The 19069-nt window shown below is 48.3% G+C and overlaps 1 protein-coding gene across 2 annotated transcripts in view; it reads right to left on the bottom strand.

The window, feature by feature from the left end:
* Nucleotides 1-252: 252 nt before the first annotated feature.
* Nucleotides 253-19069, bottom strand: part of bcor (BCL6 corepressor) — a 32399-nt gene continuing 13582 nt past the window's right edge. The window contains exons 5-15 of one of the 2 annotated variants that reach the window (XM_085384138.1): nt 18031-18087; nt 17311-17470; nt 15906-16244; nt 14530-14814; nt 12927-13246; nt 11429-11713; nt 4700-4866; nt 3816-3961; nt 1880-1957; nt 1555-1708; nt 253-1468 (exon numbers count right to left, since the gene is read on the bottom strand). In XM_085384138.1, the coding sequence (XP_085240264.1) occupies nt 1138-1468; nt 1555-1708; nt 1880-1957; nt 3816-3961; nt 4700-4866; nt 11429-11713; nt 12927-13246; nt 14530-14814; nt 15906-16244; nt 17311-17470; nt 18031-18087 (2322 nt within the window). In that variant the 3' untranslated portion in view covers nt 253-1137. The remainder of the gene's footprint in view (nt 1469-1554; nt 1709-1879; nt 1958-3815; nt 3962-4699; nt 4867-11428; nt 11714-12926; nt 13247-14529; nt 14815-15905; nt 16245-17310; nt 17471-18030; nt 18088-19069) is intronic. The other variant, XM_085384139.1, reaches the window with a different exon arrangement.

Here is a 19069-nt window from a genome sequence, read left to right as displayed (position 1 = left end):
TGTTCACCACATAGGCGGCAAAAGGGGAGTTGGCACATTGTTCTCTCAGGGTTGCAGCAATAAATTGCACTAAACCTACAATACTTAAAATTTCCAAGAGATGGCAATAGAGGATCGTGGTGGATCGCACTTCCATCAGGCACAGGAGTAATTATACACACAGATTGAAATCGACAGGGCCCCCATCACCGCTCAACTTCTCAGAATTCAAATGACTTCATGAATGACTTAACGAGGAGCAGGACGCGTAGATCATCTTGCGGTTTGTATATTTATTTTAAAGCAACTTCGTTTGTAAAATATAAATACAAATTATGAGATATTTTAATTACAAAGTTAGAACAAAAAGAACAAACAAACCCAAAACAAAACAAAACTGGACACACCAAAAATTACCTTACTGCAGTAGCCTCCTTGTTATGTACAAGCTGTGCCAAGGGGTGAATATCAACATTATCTTAAAACTTTATTATACAATTTTGTAGTTTGCATGTTAAATTACAGACTAAACAGGAAGCAACATTTGAACATCCAGAAAAAAACCCCAAAAAACAACAACAACAGAAAAGCCCCTGAGGCTCAAGCGAGCACTAAAGTCTGAGGAGGGGATGGCTGGGGGGAGAAAAACAGGACATCATGTGCTTCCTATAAACACAGATACCACATTCAATAGCACAGCCTCGGTACTATTCTGTACAACTACACACATGCGCAATGTGCCGCGCGCTCACGCACGGCATCCAGTTGCTGACAACACGCTTACGCTCTGTTGCCATACAAAATCTTTCAGAGGGGCGTGTGAGCAAAAAAAAAAAATCTCTTGATATTATATATTTATTTATGTATATATATATATATATATCTATATATTTATTTATACATATATTAATTTATAAAAATAAGACCATTATTAAGTCTATTGAGTCACAAATATATTGATCCTCAGTTAACAGAGGGAAATGTTTCAGCAGCCCATCAGCCAGTAGGTCAGTCCATCTGTACAGTGCACCAGTGCTGGTCCAGAGTCAGGCCGAAGCGCAGGAACTAAAGGTCAGGCTAAGGCATATCGTCATAACCCCTGCTCGGTTCTAAAGCAAACTGCAGTCGATAATGATCAAGGTTCAGTGGGTCAAAGGGTCAGGATGAGCCCAACTTTTCCACAGCCTTGATTTTGTCCTTGAGTTTGTCACCGGGGTGATCCCAGCGGTCGTCCAGAAACTCCAGCGTGGAGCCCAGCAGGGCTGCGAGCTCTGCGCTGTCTTCCACCAGGTCCAGCAGCTCCTTGCTGTCGGGATGGAAGCCCTCCAGCTCTTCTGGGCAGGAGAAGAGCTGGGACAGAGATGCTTGCCGGTAAAACTCCGCCTCCGCTACCGTCACCACCTCCATGTGAGGGAAGGCCTGCCGGAAACCGCGAGCGGACATCCGCAGCCGACGGAGCACATCGGAGAATAGCAGCCAGTTTTTTGGCCTGAAAGAGAATAATTAACAGACGTTTAGGAATTTAGGAAAAAAACAGAGTTGAAAATGTAATCTGCTTTTGAGAATAATGCTCACCCCTGGGAGAGGGACACCTGGATGTTGTAGCAAGGCAAAAGAGGTCGGTCGGAGAACTCGAACTCAAACACCTCCCTTTTATCATCCTCATCTTCATCATCTGGACCTGGGGCGTCTGCTAAAATGTCATAGACACCGCCCTCTTCAGTAGACTCTGGACACAGAAAAAAGGAAAAGCACGGATCGTTTTTTAGTGAGCGTCAACATTACCATAAAGCTGCCTTGCCTAAAAGAGGCCAGTGCGACGTACAGACACTGATGATGTTTAAAAATAAAGACTTTGTAAGCACTAAAGGACACACGCAGAGTGCTGATCAGTACTCACCACACACAGCGCTGCCATAGAATTCCCAATAAAGCCCTGGGTCGTCATCTGAGCGGCCCTGAAGGTCGGCAAAATAATCTACGGACAGAGGAGAGGAGCGAAGCCTGTTATTCAAGAGCCAAAGCCCTGGGGACAGGCAACGAGGCAAATACAATTGCCCTTGGAGAATACAGCAGAAAAATGGATAAAGAGCGCAGGAAAAAAAAGAGGAGAGAAGGAGGAGGAGGGTGAGGGGGAGTGTCAAGAGAGAAAAGAGAAACAAACAGAGCAAATGTTTTTGGGGGGAGGAGGGGAGGACGGGAAGGCTGATGGTCAGGGGCCAGCGGCTCTACCACGGGGGAGGAGAGTGGCTGTCTCTGCTGGGTTAGAGCTGGCTCAGTGCAGAGCAGGCCTGCAGACTGCTGCCAGGAATCAAACAAGAACCACACACAGTCGCCGAGTGCGCACACACACACAGAGCGATGGAAACAAACAGGCAGAGGGAGCTGGTTAAGCACACCCAGCGAGAGCAAAGTGTGTATTCAGCACATGCGCGCGCACGCACACACTTGCAGAGTGAGAGCTGGGCTTTGTGCCAGTGCTGAGGCGTGGGGCGTCTGGCGTGTGTTTGGAGGGATTAACGGCCTCCAGATGAGTGGGACCAGGTGGAGGGAGGGCAGCAATCGCTTGCACTCGCTCATTTTCTCCGGTGCTCGATCTCCCTGCCGACATCGATCCATCCACCCGCGTTCTCTTCAACATTCAGCACCAGCTTTCGCAGGCGTCTACCTACTCGCATAAACCTCCTCCTGCCACCTGTTTTATTTTCGCCTCCGTTCCGCGATCGTCTCTCCTGCTCGCTACGAGCCCCCGAGTGTCTCTCAGGCAATAGCTTTTAACTAGTTCAGGTAATGCCAAGCAGCTGGCTACAGGGGAAACGTGAGCCTGTTTGTGTGTGTGTGTGTGTGTGCTTTCATTTCCTCCTCCTCCTCCTGTGCACAGATTCGTGTTGACTCAACCCGAGTACAAACATCAAGCCCTCACAACACACACGTCAGACTGTAGCGTGGCAGCCTTGTGAAAAGACAGGCGCTCACATGCACACGTACAAAAGCAGAGTCTCTAGCCAGAGCAAAGCCCATTTCCGCACGTACGCTGAGCAAACACAGTTGCCGTTGCTAAGTAACCAGATAGAGGAGCTCAGAGGCAGCAGCACGCACCCTGGCGGGCTCAGACTCCCTGTCTAACAGGTGGTCGAGGGAGGAAGGGAGGGGGAGAGGAGGGGTAGGGAGGTCGCTGGAGGGGAGACGGGGATGACAGCGACGGACGTGTCGAGCTGTAGTTGGGAGGATTTGCGGAGGGGGCCTCACACCAACAGGTTGCACAGAGGTCAGAGCGCTGAAAGAACAGCAAACAGCGAACAAGCCAAGATGGGAGCTTTCGGGAACCGGGCTCGTGACCGATCTCTTTAACAGTTTACCCTTGCCTCACCTTTTGATGGCCACACTCCGGTGTGCCTTCTGGTTTTTGTTTTTTTGTGTGTGCGTGTGTGTTTTTTGAAAAAGAAATCCTTGCTTCGCGTTGGCTTTTATTTCCCTTTTCTAGCATTGCTGAGTTTTATGATCTGTGGTCAAAGGCACATTAATATTCAAATTTTGTGGCTTTTGCATTTCATTTTGTCTGCATGAGAGAAGAAACATTCTACCAACTTTAGCTCTTACTACACTGCAATTTTAATAAGGATCTTAAATTAGGTATTAAGTAACCTTTTTTTTGTTAAGATCCGTTTTGTCTTTCTTCATATTGCAGATAATTCCTACATATGATGGCCTAACTCAGAAGGCTTTGTTTGCAAGCCATCTATCACACGTGCCAAAATGAGACTCAAATGTAAGAATCTGAAGTCAAGGACTCAATGTAAATTTCTTTCTTTCATATGTAAGAAAATCACATTTACCAGTGAGGAAGCGCTCCATGCTGTCGCTGTGGGTCATCTTGAGAAGGCCACGGCCAGAATACGTTGCCAAGGTGGGGTCGGCGCCATAAGACAGCAGGACTCTCACCACGTCCAGGTGGTCGTTCTCCACGGCATCGTGAATCGGTCTACACACACAGGGAAGTAAGTTCATTGATTAACTATTGGAGTGGTTTTCCAGGATGAGATTAGGGGGGAAATTGCATTTTGCATCATATCTTTACAAATACATATCAAATTAAAATTATAAGAGGGAAATGTCTTCTTTACCTTCTTCAGAAAATATTTTAAACTCGGATCCACATATCCTTCAAAATCTATGGATAAAATTTATACATGGTGTGGAGGATATTTTTGGGAATTCACTTCTGATCAAACTTACAAGAACGATCTATATTTTCCTTTTTTAGATTTTCCCTAAACTCAGACGTAGCGAGACATAAAGTAAAATGAAATTCAGATTTATAAGACTACTGTTGTTCTTACTGCAGATGCTGCAAATCTCAAAAGCAAAACTGCATGGGCAATACTCCTGTAAGACCTGAGCACAGTTTCTTAGAACAGACCCCCCAGTGTAAATTTTAATAACACTGCAATGAAAGTACTAGCCTTCCCTTTCCAAAAGTGCAGCTAATCAGCCAAATCACTGCTCTTGTACAATAATGTAAAATAAATCCCAGAAATTTTAGTTATGAGAAAGCTCGCGTCACTTTATTGATGGCCAAGCCCTGGTTTTCTTTATTCGGGAATTCATGTAAAACCAAAAAAAGAAAATCCCTACATTTCTGCATTTTCCTAAGAGGGGTGTTTATGTAACCGTTGGTGTTTGTGATCGAGTGTGCACGTGCATGAAAGAGTTCGTTTACCTGGTGCCGTCCTGAGCGCTGCAGTTGATGTCAGCCCCGTAATCCAGAAGGTGTTGGACTATGGTGAGCCAGCCGCGGGCGCATGCCTCGTGGAGCGCGCAGTAACCGGCGTAATCTCTGTGATTCACCTCACACACTCTGTTCTCCAGACAGTACAGCACAACCTCCTAAAAAAAATAAAAAAAAGAGCCAACAAAGAGAGCAGGGCTTAGTGTGTGAGCATCTGCGAAGCAAACACTGCGAGAGCAGCCACACAAGTCAGATGCATGCGCAAACAGTCCTTCCCTTTACGGTTCCTGAGGGAGAAAAATGAAGGAAAGGAGGAACTGAGTGTGTTTCCTGTGCTGGACAAACATACACGCTCGCACACAAATGCTCCATAATACTGGAGCTGGCGCCAAACACATCGAGGAGACCAAGTGTGACTCAACTGTATTTAGCCTGCCAGATTCTCCTCATGCACGTGTGTGTGTGTGTGTGTGTGTGTGTGTGTGTGTGTGTGTGTGTGTGTGTGTGGGGCATGGTTGGGCCTGGACGCTGCTGTGGCAGCCAGTTACAATGGCTGGGCTCTGAACACAGCATAATGGAAGCGGAACAAAGAGATTTGATAGCGCCGCTCAAGAGCTGGAAGCGTTTTCTCTGGTCTAGGGCTGTGACAGTTGGAGGTCCAGCACTAAGTAGTCAGACTGGTTTTTATTGGACTGGAGCAGCGTCTGCTGCCATTAAACAGAGACGAGCCAGAGAGACAGAAAGCAGCCTAAAAGTGTGTCGATACAGGGCCCGTTCGAGTCAGACAAGTGTGCTTTTTTTTGTTAGTTTGTGCCCTTTTGGATAGGCAACTTAGTGTGGCACTGGCTATTACTAGTATTTGTAAACCCAAATAGATATATCCAGACGTTAAAATAGCTTTGAAATCCAATATGTCCTTAAATTCGCATGAAATGAGCAGTTTTGTGACCACGAGTGGCCCGTCTCCACGACACCAGTAAATTGTCCTTTCACTTTTGAGCCTGTGAAAATGGAAATGTCACGTAGAAATATAGAAAAAAAATAGCTTGAACTCGTTAACATTAACACAATATTTGTCTTAAAACCCCTTGAATTAAAGCTGCATACATTTACATCTTTATTGCTATGTTTCATATCAATTGTAGTGGTATATAGAAGCAAAATTATATATAAATATATAGATTTTTTAAACTTATGGATCCAACTGTAACCACACACACACACACGTGACTCTTATATCCAGACACATTCATACCCTGTCCTGCTGACAGTCCTGTGCCGAGGGGAGCAGAGCTGCTCATCTGAACCTGGGAAATGACTCCAAACTTCCATTTCTATGCTAATTCTAGGCTGCCATCTAGTCCAAGTGTTTATCTCTCTCTCACTCGCGCTTTCAGAACAGGGTGGCTGGAGGGAGGAAGAGGGAAGGAAAGGCAAGCGGAGAGAGAAAACAGACTGACAGAGGGACGAGCAGAGGGTTAGAGAGGACGCGGAACGGGACAGACGAGAGGCAACACCCCGACAGATGACAGATAAATGAATCTGTGGATGAAATCTGCCGGGGCAGTCCTCTGGGCTGCAGCTGATAATAACAAGAGATGAAGGGGTGGTGGGTGGCGGTGTGAAAACGGGGAGGGGTGAAAGGAGTGATAGAGCGAGCGATCGGACGAGCCAGAGAGGCGGGAGAGATAATGGAGAAAGAGAAGGAAGAGGGAAAGCAGGCAAGGAAGAAGTGCAAAATAAAAAGAGGGAGAGAGAGAAATGAGGGAAGGTGGAGAGACGCTCCAACTGGTTTTCTTTCACTGCCAACGCTCTGTTTGCCTGCTGGAGAGAGATTCAGGAGCACTGTGCTCAAGCTCCCCTCTGGGGGATTCCACTTGCTGTGTGTGTGTGTGTGTGTGTGTGTGTGTGTGTGTGTGTGTGTGTGTGTGCGCGCGCGCGTGTGTGCGTGCGCGCGCGCGCGCGCGAGTGAATGAGAGCAAGTGTTAGAGAGACTGACGGGTAGAGAGTGTTGATATGCAGCTTTCCTCGGTCTGTGTCTGTGCGCTTGTGTGCCTTTTTGTGTGTGGCTGTGGAGGAGGCGTAGCGCTAAACCTCCGGAGCCGTGTTTAATATCGCTGGGAGAGAGCGAGGAGCTTAGCATGAGAGCCCCGGCTTCCCGCCAGACAGACACACACACGCACTCCTCCGCAGTAAAATGAGACACCCCTCCCCTCCTCCTCCTCTCGCTCTTTCGCTCCGTCCTCTAATCTCCCTCTCTAGAATGCTTCCCTGCGCTCGCCTGCAATCAATGCATCACTCAGACATTTAACCCCTCGCGGCTCGCAGAGTCCTCGCATACAGCACATGTGGTCATGTCGAGATGAATCACGTGCGCAGATGCACGAGTGGCTTTCCTTTGAATGATGAAGTCTAGGCAGCAAAGTTTGTGCGTGCTCAGAAAAGTGAAATGTGCGGATGATTGAGTGCATGTGTAAAGTGTGCGTGAAAGCCCGGCCCTCCTAGAATGGCACCGCTGGAGGGAGACGGGAAGCCTCAGTATGCAACTACTCATGATGTCAGTCAGACTTCATCTCACACTCAGCCACACATATGCTATTTAAGCCAATTTAAAAAGAAGAATGAAAAACAGGAGGATGTCCCATTCTCATCAGTAACCTGCACATTAAAGCTTCTCCACAGGTGTCTTTTAAATGGGTACGTCCACACTAATCCAGTTTCATTTTAAAACTTCTGCTTTCACATCCGCTGTCCAAAATCTTCGGCCGGTTTAAGAGCCCCGAAAATAAACCTATGGAAGCTCTGCTGACCCAACCTTTGTGTAAAAATAATGAGATATTGTTTTAATCTGGACAAACAATGATAACGCAACACCCGCGTTCACTGATCAAACCATAACAGCTAAGCTTGCGTACTTTTCTTTTGAGGTCGTCCTTCTTGTGCCAATGCCAGTGGCTTTTACTAACGATGAAAAATGGTCCTGCCACTGTCCTTACATTTTCTCTGCAACACCGCAAAGTCTGTTTTGGTTTTCTTGTTGCCGCTTCTACCTTCCACCTCGTTGGTAGTCCAGGCGGAAAAACGAAACCTTGTCTTGAATTTCGTCAATCCTGTTGTGCCGTTGCCTGCTGCACATGCATACCCTGTGGTATGCGAATGGTCTTGCAATAACCGTTTACAGTTGTGTTATTGTTTACCATATTCTGTATATTAGACATAAATGTTTTGCTAATAACCAGCAGGGGGCGACTCGTCTCGTTTCAGTCGAGTTGTACTGAATCCTCAGACCCTCATGCTAACCGTCTGATGATGAAATTTACGTCAAGTCCCAAGCAGACTCGGAAATATAACCCCTGCTTTATGCTTCTTTGAAGTCCACCACTTTGTGAGCATGCGTAGCTGCTGCACTGTAATGTAAATTCTCCTTGCAGTCACCAAAAGCAGGTAGACGCAGACGTCCCCACGGAACTTCACACTCACCGTCTGATGATGAAATTTACATTACTTGGACCCAAGCAGGCTTGTGGATACGGAAAGCATAATCCTTTGTCACTCAGAGATTAGTAGCTATTGGTATTTCGTTGGATCAGAAGATGACAGAGTGCAAATGTAAGTTTGCAAAAAACGTTGATGTTACGTCCGAAGCTAGTTAGCAATCTTTTGCTAACTAGCTCTAGTTAGCAAGCGATACTGCTACTACCCAACAACATGATGGTGCGAACCCGCCAAAGCAGTTGTCATAGCTAGCTGGCCTGCGACGAGTAAGCTAACGACCCTAACGACCTCAGCTTAAAATTGTTTAGTTAAAGAGATGTGCAGTATTAGTCTGTTTAATGAAATGCAATACAGTTAGTGTGATAACGTGTTAAATTTTGGACTTTTTGGTCTGTAGTTCCATCAAAGGTCAGCACTGTCGGGACTGCTTGCCATCGGTCAAAGCTGAACTTTAAGTCACTGTGGATGTACTTTACCACAAAAACCACTGATCACAGTGATTTCATTTTCCAAGTTTTTCCATCACGCTTTCTGGTCCAACTATGCACTTAAAATGCAATCCAGTTTTTTCCTCTTTGCTTGGATCATACATGGATTTGAGGAGAAAAATCAGAAGCGATTCATGGGGAGAATAAATGACAGATTGCACCTTTATCTGAGCTTTCAATGGGCAGAGAGCTGAGGGGCCCCGAGCCCCAGCACTAGAGGGATGAAGACATCCGCAGAATCTCTGCTCATTACCATTTCAAATGCTCGGAGAGCGAGGGAGAGCGAGAGAATAAAAGGGGAGTGAGGGAGGAAGGAAGAGAGAGAAAGAGAGAGAGAGTGGGCTTTCATGTGCAGAGGCACGGATTGCAAAACTAAATGAACGTGAAATATGCACAGTGTCGGCCCGGGCAGCGAGAACAGCATGGAGAAGTGCATGTGTGCTAAAATCGCATGCATGAAGTGATTCTGCATCCTGCATGTGCCGATTTACACACAAACACGCACACAAAAAAGATGCAGCGGTGTATTTAGTGGCTTGTGCGTGCATGAGGAGACACTGAATTTGCATGTTCAGGTCTATGTGGGTGTGCGATAGCGAACGCCGAGAGTCGCCTTGTCTGTGTGGCATATGGAGAAGAAACATGTCAGGATGCCTGTGCATGTGCTTACTGGGTCAGAACGTGCGTGTGCGCACGTATTCCGTCGCATGCTCATAATCGGCATGTGAGCTGTGTTCGTGTGCGTGCCTCCGTCTCGCAGGCCCTCATATCTCTCTGCCTGTATGTGATAAGCCCAGAGCTCGCGGCGCTTAAACACCAGCGTGAGACAAGCGCTGTACGCATCTACAGGCTTGTATGCAAGTGTGTGTGTGTGTGTGTGTGTTAGGCCTTATGCATAGTTGGTGTGTGTGTTCCTGAGCACGTCCTTGTGTGTGCATGTGTGGGAGCCCCAGGGGCCTGCCCCAGGCTTATCGCACACAGGCAGTGAGAGACGAGCTTCCTGAGAGAGAGAGAGAGAGAGAGAGAGAGAGAGAGAGAGAGAGAGAGAGAGAGAGAGAGAGAGAGAGAAAGAAAGGGTGGGAGAGAGGGGGTTGTTTGCGCAGCGGTCAGTGCCTTGTTTGTGTAGTCTCAGGTTTTCTCCTCCCTCCTCCTTCATTCCCTCTCCACATGCAGAGCGCAGGAAGGGAAAAATGCGAAGGGGGAATGAAAAAAAAAAAAAGAAGGAGAGGGAGGGAAAAAAAACGTTCGAGAGAGACGCATAAATCAGAGAGACGAGCCAGCTTCTCTCCAGCACGGCTGACTGAACCCTGCTGCTGCGCTGCACCCTGTTCGTGCGCGTGTATCTGTGTGTGTGAGAGTGTGTGTGTGTGAGTGAGAGAGAGCGAGCGAGCCAGGGAGAAAAACAGCCACCGCCACTGCTAACCACAGTCACCACGGCACATTAGAGGGCCATTAGAACGCGATTATACTCCCAGTGCTTACCTCTCATTCACACTCTCGCTCTCTCCCATTCAGACTCACACACATAATCACTGACACACACACGCGCGCGCACGTACCTCATCATCATAAACGTGTCCAAACACACACACAACCATAAAGCAACTCATGAATGAGCAACAAAAGAAACCCACACCTATTTACAGTTTCTGAGAAGATTCCTCTGCTGGTGATAAAAATTATCACGCACGCACACAGGCGGCATCAAAGGAGATACCGAAGGAGTGGACACGCATACAGGCGCCCACACACACACACACACACACACACACACACACACACTGAGAGAGCAGGAATCCGCAGCTCAAGTAGCATTAAAACTACTCAGATCAATAAATCAATTTGTAACATCTGTCAACAAGGGGGAGAAACGTTTAGGCTCGCGAAGAGAAACATGGGGGATGAGGGAGAACGAGAGAGCGGGCCATCCAACTTTAATTAAAAGCTTTCGGAGCAATGGGAGTTGCGAGAGAGCGAGAAAGAGTCGGTAAAATATACACAAGTCTCATTCTTTCTTGCGTGTGGGGAGAATGAGGATCTGGTTTAGGAGCAAATGATCGGCAGCAAAGAAAAAAAAAAATCTCCCGATGCTACGGAGAGGCAGCAAGCATCAGTCTGCGCATAATGATCCCACCGATCCCTTCATGCTGCCTGCGCGTGCTCGTTTCTGTGCGTGTGTGCGCGCCGGGGTGTGTGTCACACTTCGCCTCACGGAAAATTAATGAGATGTGAGAGCGGAGCGAGGCGAGAAGAGGGGAGGCTGTGTGTGTGTGTGTGTGTGCGCACTTGTGGGGAAGAGGAGGGGTGCCAACGACAATCTGAGTCACAAAGAGAGGAAGAGAAAGAGAGCGCTGAGAGGAAAGGGGGGGAGGGAGAGAGCGGAAACCTGAGAGAGAGAAAGAGTAGAGCGGGCGAGCCGAAAAGATGGAGCATGTGAAGTAGAAATCGCGAGTGAGGGCGAAATAGGAGGAAATCATACAAGAAGGAAGAAGAGGAAGAATAGGACAGATGAAAGAAGAATCTCAAAAACTCTGAGAAGGGGGAAAAAAAAAAAAAAAAAGAGTAAAGCGACGTTTGGCAGAGTCACAGACAGGAACAAAGTAGGTGGAGAAAATGAGCTCAATTTAAGAAGGGAGAGAGAAAGCGAGAGATTTGGAAAAGACAAAGTCTGAGGGTGTAAATTGCGAAGAGAGAAAGCAGATAAGAAGGGAGGATGACTTCGACTGAAGCCTATTACCTCGTAGCCCAGTCGCGCTGCTCTCTGAAGGAGCGTCTCCCCGGCGTTCTTGTTCACAATCAGCCGACGAGCCTCTGGCGGGATCGGACGCACCACGGAGGGCTCGGCAGGGGGGGTTCTGTGCAAGCCCGCCGGCTCTGGTGGAACACCGCCCGCTCTGTCATTAGCCTGGAGCTGCAGGGAGGGTGGACAGAGCGCGGTGGGGGAGCAGGGCTTGACTGGAGAGCAGGGATAATGATTAGGAGAAGCGGCTCTCTTCCTCGGAGCGCTGCACTGCTCACTCAGCTGAGGAGAGAGTGAGAGATGGGGAGAGAGCGTTACAGTCCCTGCCACGAAGCAGACGGGACATTGACAGACACACACGAGCACGAGCATCCAAGGGGACAGGGATGAGACTACGCACACGCGCACGGAGGGAAATTAAAATGTGCATCCATGCACAGGAAATGATATCCACTTTTTTAAATAAGTTAAAAGGAGAATCAATTAAAAAGGTGGTTTAAGTATTCAAATCAGGGCCCAAAATTCATACTGAAATTTGAAGCTCAAATCTGTTCTTAAGCCATGTGTTTAGACCCCCCCCACCCCACTTATCCTCACATGACTTCCAAACTACCTCTTTAACAGCATACCTACTCTATATATACACACTCAGATTGATTTTTTTATCAACAACATCTGTGTTTATATATGACTATTGTGTCTGGGAGATACGCTATGCATCGCTGAAAACACACACACACACACACTCACACACAAAGCTTTCACGCCCTAAAACAGTGCAGGTTGGCACGCCACTTTTCTTTAACTGCTAAACCAACAGAGCCCTCTGAACACAACACACGAGAGAGGGAGTTGCCTGCTTGAGTGTGTGCGTGTCTGACTGAGTGTGTGCGAACACTGCGAGCCCTCTCAGTGGAATTCCATGTCGAAGCAGCTGTCAGGCTGAGGAGGAGCAGGGGAGGAGAGCAGCACGGGCGGAAAACGACTCGCCTTCTTTTTTCTTTTTTTTTTCCCCTCAATTTTTCCCCCGTGCTCTCCCCCCTCCCTCCTCCTTTTGAACTCGGCGTTTCAAACGCTCAGTCGTAGCTGCCACATTCCTCATTGTGCGAGTGCGAGAAAGTGTGCGTGTGTGTAGCTTTGTGTTCAGGAGTGAGTGTGATATATAATTGCTCCAGGGTTTTTGAATGCTTGCGAACACGCAGACACTCGCACCCCTGTCTCTCACCTACCTACACACACACACACACAAAAAGATGACACGCGTTCGACAATTAAGGCCAGAGACACAAACACATGCATGCGGGGCCCTCCGCAGGGAGCCGCTGAGGGCGCGGGGAGGTCAAAGCTCCAGCAGTCCTCTAAACATTGTAAACATACTTCCTTCCTCAGTCCCTCCCTCCCGTCCCCAGCTGCATAATCAGAGGCGCCAACAGGCATACTGAAACAGAGTCTGCCGCTGCAAACATCCAGACGCCTGCGTCTTGGTCGCACTCACCTTGTCATCCTCAGCTTTTCCCAGCTCAGTCCCGCAACGCTGGCCCGGGCTGCTGGCGGCTGCCTCTTTCCTTTTCTCCCTCTCCCGCTCCCTCTGGCTGGTGTGTTTGGTCTTGCACGGCCGCTTGCCCTTGGGTTTGTCCGTGTCACTATGGCGACGGACCTTGAGGGGAGGGGTGCCTCCCACGGACTGTTCTGGGGCTGGAGAGGGGGGGCCCCTCCTGGACTCCTTGAGGCCACGGTCACCTGAGAAGGGGTTCGGCGGGTGCGCTCTGTCCTTCAGCTGGCTGGGGGGGAGGGGAGCGACGGCAGCAGCTACTCCTGGAGAAGGAAAAGAGGAAGGCAGAGTGAGCGAGTGCGAGGATAGGAAAGTATTGCAAGGCCATCTCTCACCCTCTGTTGGTTTATTAATGAGCACACAGAGCTGTCTGGGAGCGCAGCATGCCTGCTCGCCCAGGGAAAAAAAAATTATAAATAAAAAACACACACTCTCGCACGCAAGCTCGCATAAACACCGCTATAGTGATTGCTGTGCACTTCTTCACTGCAGCAAGGACACGGCTAGGAGTAATCTCCTTAAACAAATGTGGCACTGTCTGGTTTCAGCCTCTTATAGTACATATTTACACAAAAATAAAAAAGCTGCCCTTGAAACCTCAATGTCGAAAAGCTTATTGGAAATACATTTGCTCCTAAGGATCGTTGCAAACCCGCTTTAATCTACTTGGCGATCTGGTCTAGGTCTGATTTCTGCTGCAGTACAACTTTTAGAATAACAATTTAATAACAGCAATTTGTTGCAGAGACAACAGCTTTTTACAATGCAATATCCTTAACAGGCAGATTCATGCATTTCATGTGACTAGTGGTTTTCTGAAGGGGAAAAAAAAGAAAAAAACAACACACAGACACAGTGGAATAACCACAGTCATTATCAACACAACCGTTGTCACAGTCATGAGAGGTGAGAGGTAATTAAATAAATGTATATTATTTAAAAAAAAAAAAAAAAGAATCAGTGCCCAGTAATGGTCTGTGGTTTCTACAGAAAAATACTCAAACCCTCTTCTGCTTTATTCACTTCCTTTAATCTCTCCACTGCTCTTTTATTCTCTCTTCTGCCTCGGAGACGCCATTTTGCATTTCTCATAAGGGAAAGCCCTGGCTTTAGTAAGACCCCTCTACCTCACACACCCAACAAAGGGGAAAGAAAAAGAAAATCATTGATCACACATTAGTCACACTCCACCTGCCTACACATACCTCCACCAGCCACTTCCCCTCATTTGCTTTTTAATCGTCCTCACAGAGACCCCGCTGTAGATCAGCTGAACATGAAAGAAAAAGCCTAAATCTTTGCGCACCGGGAGGGTGGTGAGAGGCATTTTATCTTGTGGTTCTCTGCGTCCCCCCTTTTTTTTGATTCCTCAAGCCTTTACCCTGGCAAGAGGAAGAATCTCCCCCCCCCCTCGTGCTCCCTGACAGCTTTTGGGAAATCCCCTAAAGACAGACTGCTCAACAAGAAAGTGAAACGTGAGCCAAAGATAGATTTCCGTTACCCTAGCTGAACTCGGCGGTTTGTACGGCTGGTGGTTCACTCTTACCATTAGGCAGCTTCTCGCAGCCCCATTTCCTGTTGATCTCGCTTCTCTGCGCCGCGGCTCTGTCCTCGTGCTCGCCGGGCCTGATCTTGCGCTCGCGCAGGCCCTGGGTAGGGCTAACCAATCGGGGCTGAGGCCATGCCCTCTCTTGCTTGATTTGGGACCCATCAGGTGAAGCAGCGCCCGTGGCGGGCTTGCTGAGTCGCAGTCCCTTGAGCTCTATGCAGACCTTAAGCTTCCGCACCTCCTCGTCGTCGTCGTCGTCCGCACTGGCTTTCTCACGCTCGTCTGCAGATGAACACAAACACAGAATGTTGCTTGAAACGCAACAGTTTGATGGTTTTTGCGTTTAAACCTCGATGCAAAGATGTGAAGAGCAAGCTCTCGAGCCTCGGTTATTATAAAAAGGTCATTTAAAAAAAAAAAAAACGCTAGGTAGTCTGAAAAGTGCATTATGAGCTACTTAAAAGATTTCTTCTAAGTGTCTCTGAGTTGACATTTGGATTAAAAGGTTTTCTGCTTTCTAAAGCCGTCATTGTCACCGTCTGCAACGTGCAGAACTACTGTAGATATTGACATGCAAGCTACAGAGCACAGAGAACAAAGGCCATTAATCAGGACATTCTTATGGCTGGTAAAACCCCATCTAAGCCTTACATATGACACACACCCAGGCAAGAGAGGCAGGGAGCAGGATGTAGAGCAGACAGATTGCGGAGTGAAAGGGGAGAGAAGTCAAGAGTCGGGTGGAGAAACAAAGCAATAAAGGCTGGAAAAGCAGAGGGAGGGTTCTCCCCCATGAAATTCACAGGGGACGGGTATTTGACTCGTCTGCCAGTGCCGAGGAGAACAAGCACGATACCGCATGCCAGCGAGAAAAGAAATAAAAAGGAAACCCAAACAGATGAGGGAAAAAAGAAAGGAGATGAAAAGAGAAGAAAAGAGCAGCTTTGAAGAGGGTGGGTAAGCACAGCGAAGGAACGGCAGTGCTGAAAGAAGAGAGAGAGAGAGAGAGAGAGACAGAGGGAATAGCTGTCCCTCTTCGTCGCTTCTCTCGCACTCCACTCAAAGGCAGGATTAAACACTTCTCAGAGCTGGCTGCCACACAGAGCGAAACACAGGACAGAGAGCAGGAAAGGGGAGGAAGAGCGTGTTGTGATGGAACGGATGTGAGGTGGAATTGATTGGGATGGAAGTAGTGATTATAAAAGTGGGATTTTTTTAAAAAAAAGAACAAGGGATGAAACGGTGCTCGGCATCACACGGTGAAGGAAAACTAACTGGGCGGAATTCTAAGGATGCATGGAGAGCGGATGAAGAGCAGAAGGGGGATGCTATTTGAGGCATGCGAGATGCACGCTTGTTTGTGAAATTCTCACCCGTACAAAGCTTGGCTCTTTTCTCCAAGTGGATCACCCTTTCTCCCTCCATCTCTGTGTCCTCGTCCTCCGCTTTGAGGCCAAGGGGGCGTTTCCTGGTGACCCCAAAGCCAGGGCTAGTCCTCTCGTCGGGAAAGCCCTTTGATGGCGTCAGTGTGGGTGGCATACAGTGACCTTCCTCGCACTCTTTCATCCCCTTCCTGACACCATCCTTTAGCCCTCCTTGGCCCGGACCTCTGGCCCCATCTTGGGCTTCATGAGGATGGGATAAAGGCTCCCTCTGCCCTCCACACCTCTGAAGGACTGGAACTCTGTTGTTTGTGTATGCCGGCCGGACACCTGAGCAAAGCAGAGAAGACGGGGACATGAAGCGAACAGAGGAAATATAAACATAAGATGATGGGAAGGGTGCAGACACACGGGAAGAGATTTCAGACAGAAAACAAGCAGGGAAACAGGGTGACACAAGGTGTGGTTGGGTGGGGGTTGACGGAGCGAGAATGCCAGTTAAACACCAGCCCGCTTTTATTCTGCTTTAAAGACAGGCAGTAAAACTTTGATGAGGTAAAGACTTTTTAATCTGATGCGAGCCGAGCCAGCGGCCTGATGGTTCAGTGCAGCCGTGCACACTTCCAGCAGAGAGAGGCACGAAAACATCCTGCGCACATGTTGTGCATGGTGACTCCCATCCCTCTTCCCTCTCCCTCTTTTCGTCATCTCCCTGCCCCCCCCTCCATGACCGCACCACGCCCTTCTCACACAGAGCGTGACTCTACCCCCCCCCCCCCCCCTTTTCCTTCCCCTCTCTCGTCGTCGACTCCCTCTCTGTCTCTCTCCATGCCATAATTAGGCTCACACGTCAGCTGCGGCCTCGCTCCAACACACAGCTGGGCTGCCAGCCAATGTAACTACCCCGCTCCCCACCCCACCCCGCTCTTTCCGTTGCGCTCTCCCATCCGCTTTCACCCACCAACTCCCCCCCCCCACCACCACAGCTTTCACTCACGCACTCCCTGCCCCTCCTTCTCCCCCATTGCCCTCCCCTCGCCATCGTCTCTCTGCGCAGATAAGCACAAAAGGCTTCTTGAAAATAAAACTCCCCCTCGCTGTCTCTCTTGCCCGCTCATTGGCTTGCGCTGCCTAGCTTGTGTAAAAGTGCGTGCACACACGGACACGCTTGTGTGTGTGTGTCTGTGTCTCTGTGTGTGAGTGGAAGAGTGTCTTTTTTTAGAGTGACCCGGTCTTGCCTCAGCATTTGCTGCAAGTGCATGAGAGCGAGTGTGTACGCTCCTATTGTTTGCGTGCGTGTCCCTTTTTTTTGTGAGTGTTCATTTGCAGAGTGTCTGCATGTATGTGTGTGCATGCCTTGTGTATATGTGTGTGTGTGTGGTGCTGGGTTACTCACCCTCCCTCTCTCCCTGCCTGGTGGTGTGTTGGCAGTACTCCAGCACTCTCTCTCCGCACTGGCCGTCTGCCAGCTCCCGTCCTGCTGCCGAGGCAGTCATACACACACCGCTGCCCTCCTTCTCCTTCAGCTCCAGCTCCGAGAACCGCATCATTGCCCGCTGTGCATACACACACAAAAATGCAGAGAAAACCCATGAAAACCACTCATCATCTGCCCATGCCGCGCACACACACGCACCTCTCTAAGCCTAAATCTGGCCTCAACAGCTACACAAGCAAAAAAAAAAAAAAAAGCATGAGAAATCACATCGTCTTAAAAAACAAAAGAAGAATATGCCAAAAGAATTAACCTCCCCCCACTCCCCCCCCACACACACACACACTCACAACACACATACGCACACAAATACACGCAGGACACAAAGGAGGACAGATAAATCACAAGCACGGCGTCAAGACACAGGTTAGACTACTGCAGCCACTGTCAGTCCATGCGCTCTGGGGCTTAAATCCTGGCTTCTCCCTTCCTGAAACATAAACATGGCTTGGAAACATATACATCTAAGCCCTGAGGCGGAGAGAGGAGATGAAAAGGAGGGAAGAAGGAAAGAAGGGAGTGGGGAGGGGAAAAATAAAAAAAGAAGTGTGCAGCGATACACAGTACAAAGGAGACAGAGCCCGTCAGAGGCAGATGTGATAAGAAATGTAAAGAACTGACCTCCCAGTTAGCTGCAGGTTGACTTATATTACTCCCCTCTCGTGATATGACTTCCATCTAAGCAATTAGAACGGGGGGGGGGGGGGGGGGGGGGGGCTCAATATATCTGTCCAGCATTTCATCTTTTTCTTTTTTTTTTAAATAAATGAATTTACGTTACGTTTCTCCACATGTTTCTTTTGCACAGAACAGGTAGCCACAATCCCAACAAAAATAACAATCAAATTAAAGTGAATCAACAGGTCAATTAACACTGCATCAAAACCATCAAATAATCTCTGAACTGCACCAGTGACAAATTGGAAAATTTGAATGGAAATAACACGGGCATTTGAGGTATAATTGATGACACCAATTCAGTTTCAGCTGTCTTGCTTGCTTTCTTTTTTTGGCGGCAGGGGGGTGATCCAAGCAGACCACATCTGATTTTTTTTTACGCATCCAGAAATCCAGTGTTTGATAGCTTTGAGTTGCAGCTGTGGATTGACAAGCATGACAAAAGACAAAAACCACAGTTTTCTAGGGTGCATTCACAACATAGACAGACATGTGCAACCTATTAACATTTCTGCCCCTGAGCCAGTGGATAATATAGCATAGTGTGTCTTTGTGTTTCTGTGCTCAGCATTGAGCAAAAGGCAACCCCAAAAGACATAAACAGTTTGAAATGAATAGCTCAGTGTGCATGTATGAATGACAGTGGATAATAGCTAAATGTAGGTGATACTACTGTAATAGTATGTTTATAGAGGTCATGTGATCTTTGTTAGGAGGGCTGGTATTTTAGCCAATGGCGGGAGCGGGGATGAGGAGAATTATGACCTTAGACAGCAACCAGGCAGGACAGGCCATTGGAGGGAGGTGGGTTGGGTGAGGATAGTGAATGGCAGATGGGGGCATGCAGAAAGCCTTAGAGAAACCCTGAAGAGGGCAGCTGTTGGTTGTTAAGCACACTGCAAGCCCTCCACTGGCCCTAACCTTGGGGTTAAGCGTAGCCAAAGGCAGTGTGAACTGTGAGGGTGCCACAGTCATTCTCCCA

The sequence above is a fragment of the Rhamphochromis longiceps genome, linkage group LG16 (assembly GCF_057381845.1).
Source record: "Rhamphochromis longiceps isolate RC_006_pf linkage group LG16, R_longiceps_female_GT1.1, whole genome shotgun sequence".
Classification (NCBI taxonomy): Eukaryota; Metazoa; Chordata; class Actinopteri; order Cichliformes; family Cichlidae; genus Rhamphochromis; species Rhamphochromis longiceps.
The sequence above is the reverse complement of the archived record's forward strand: the minus strand, read 5'-3'. Positions and strand labels throughout refer to the sequence as shown.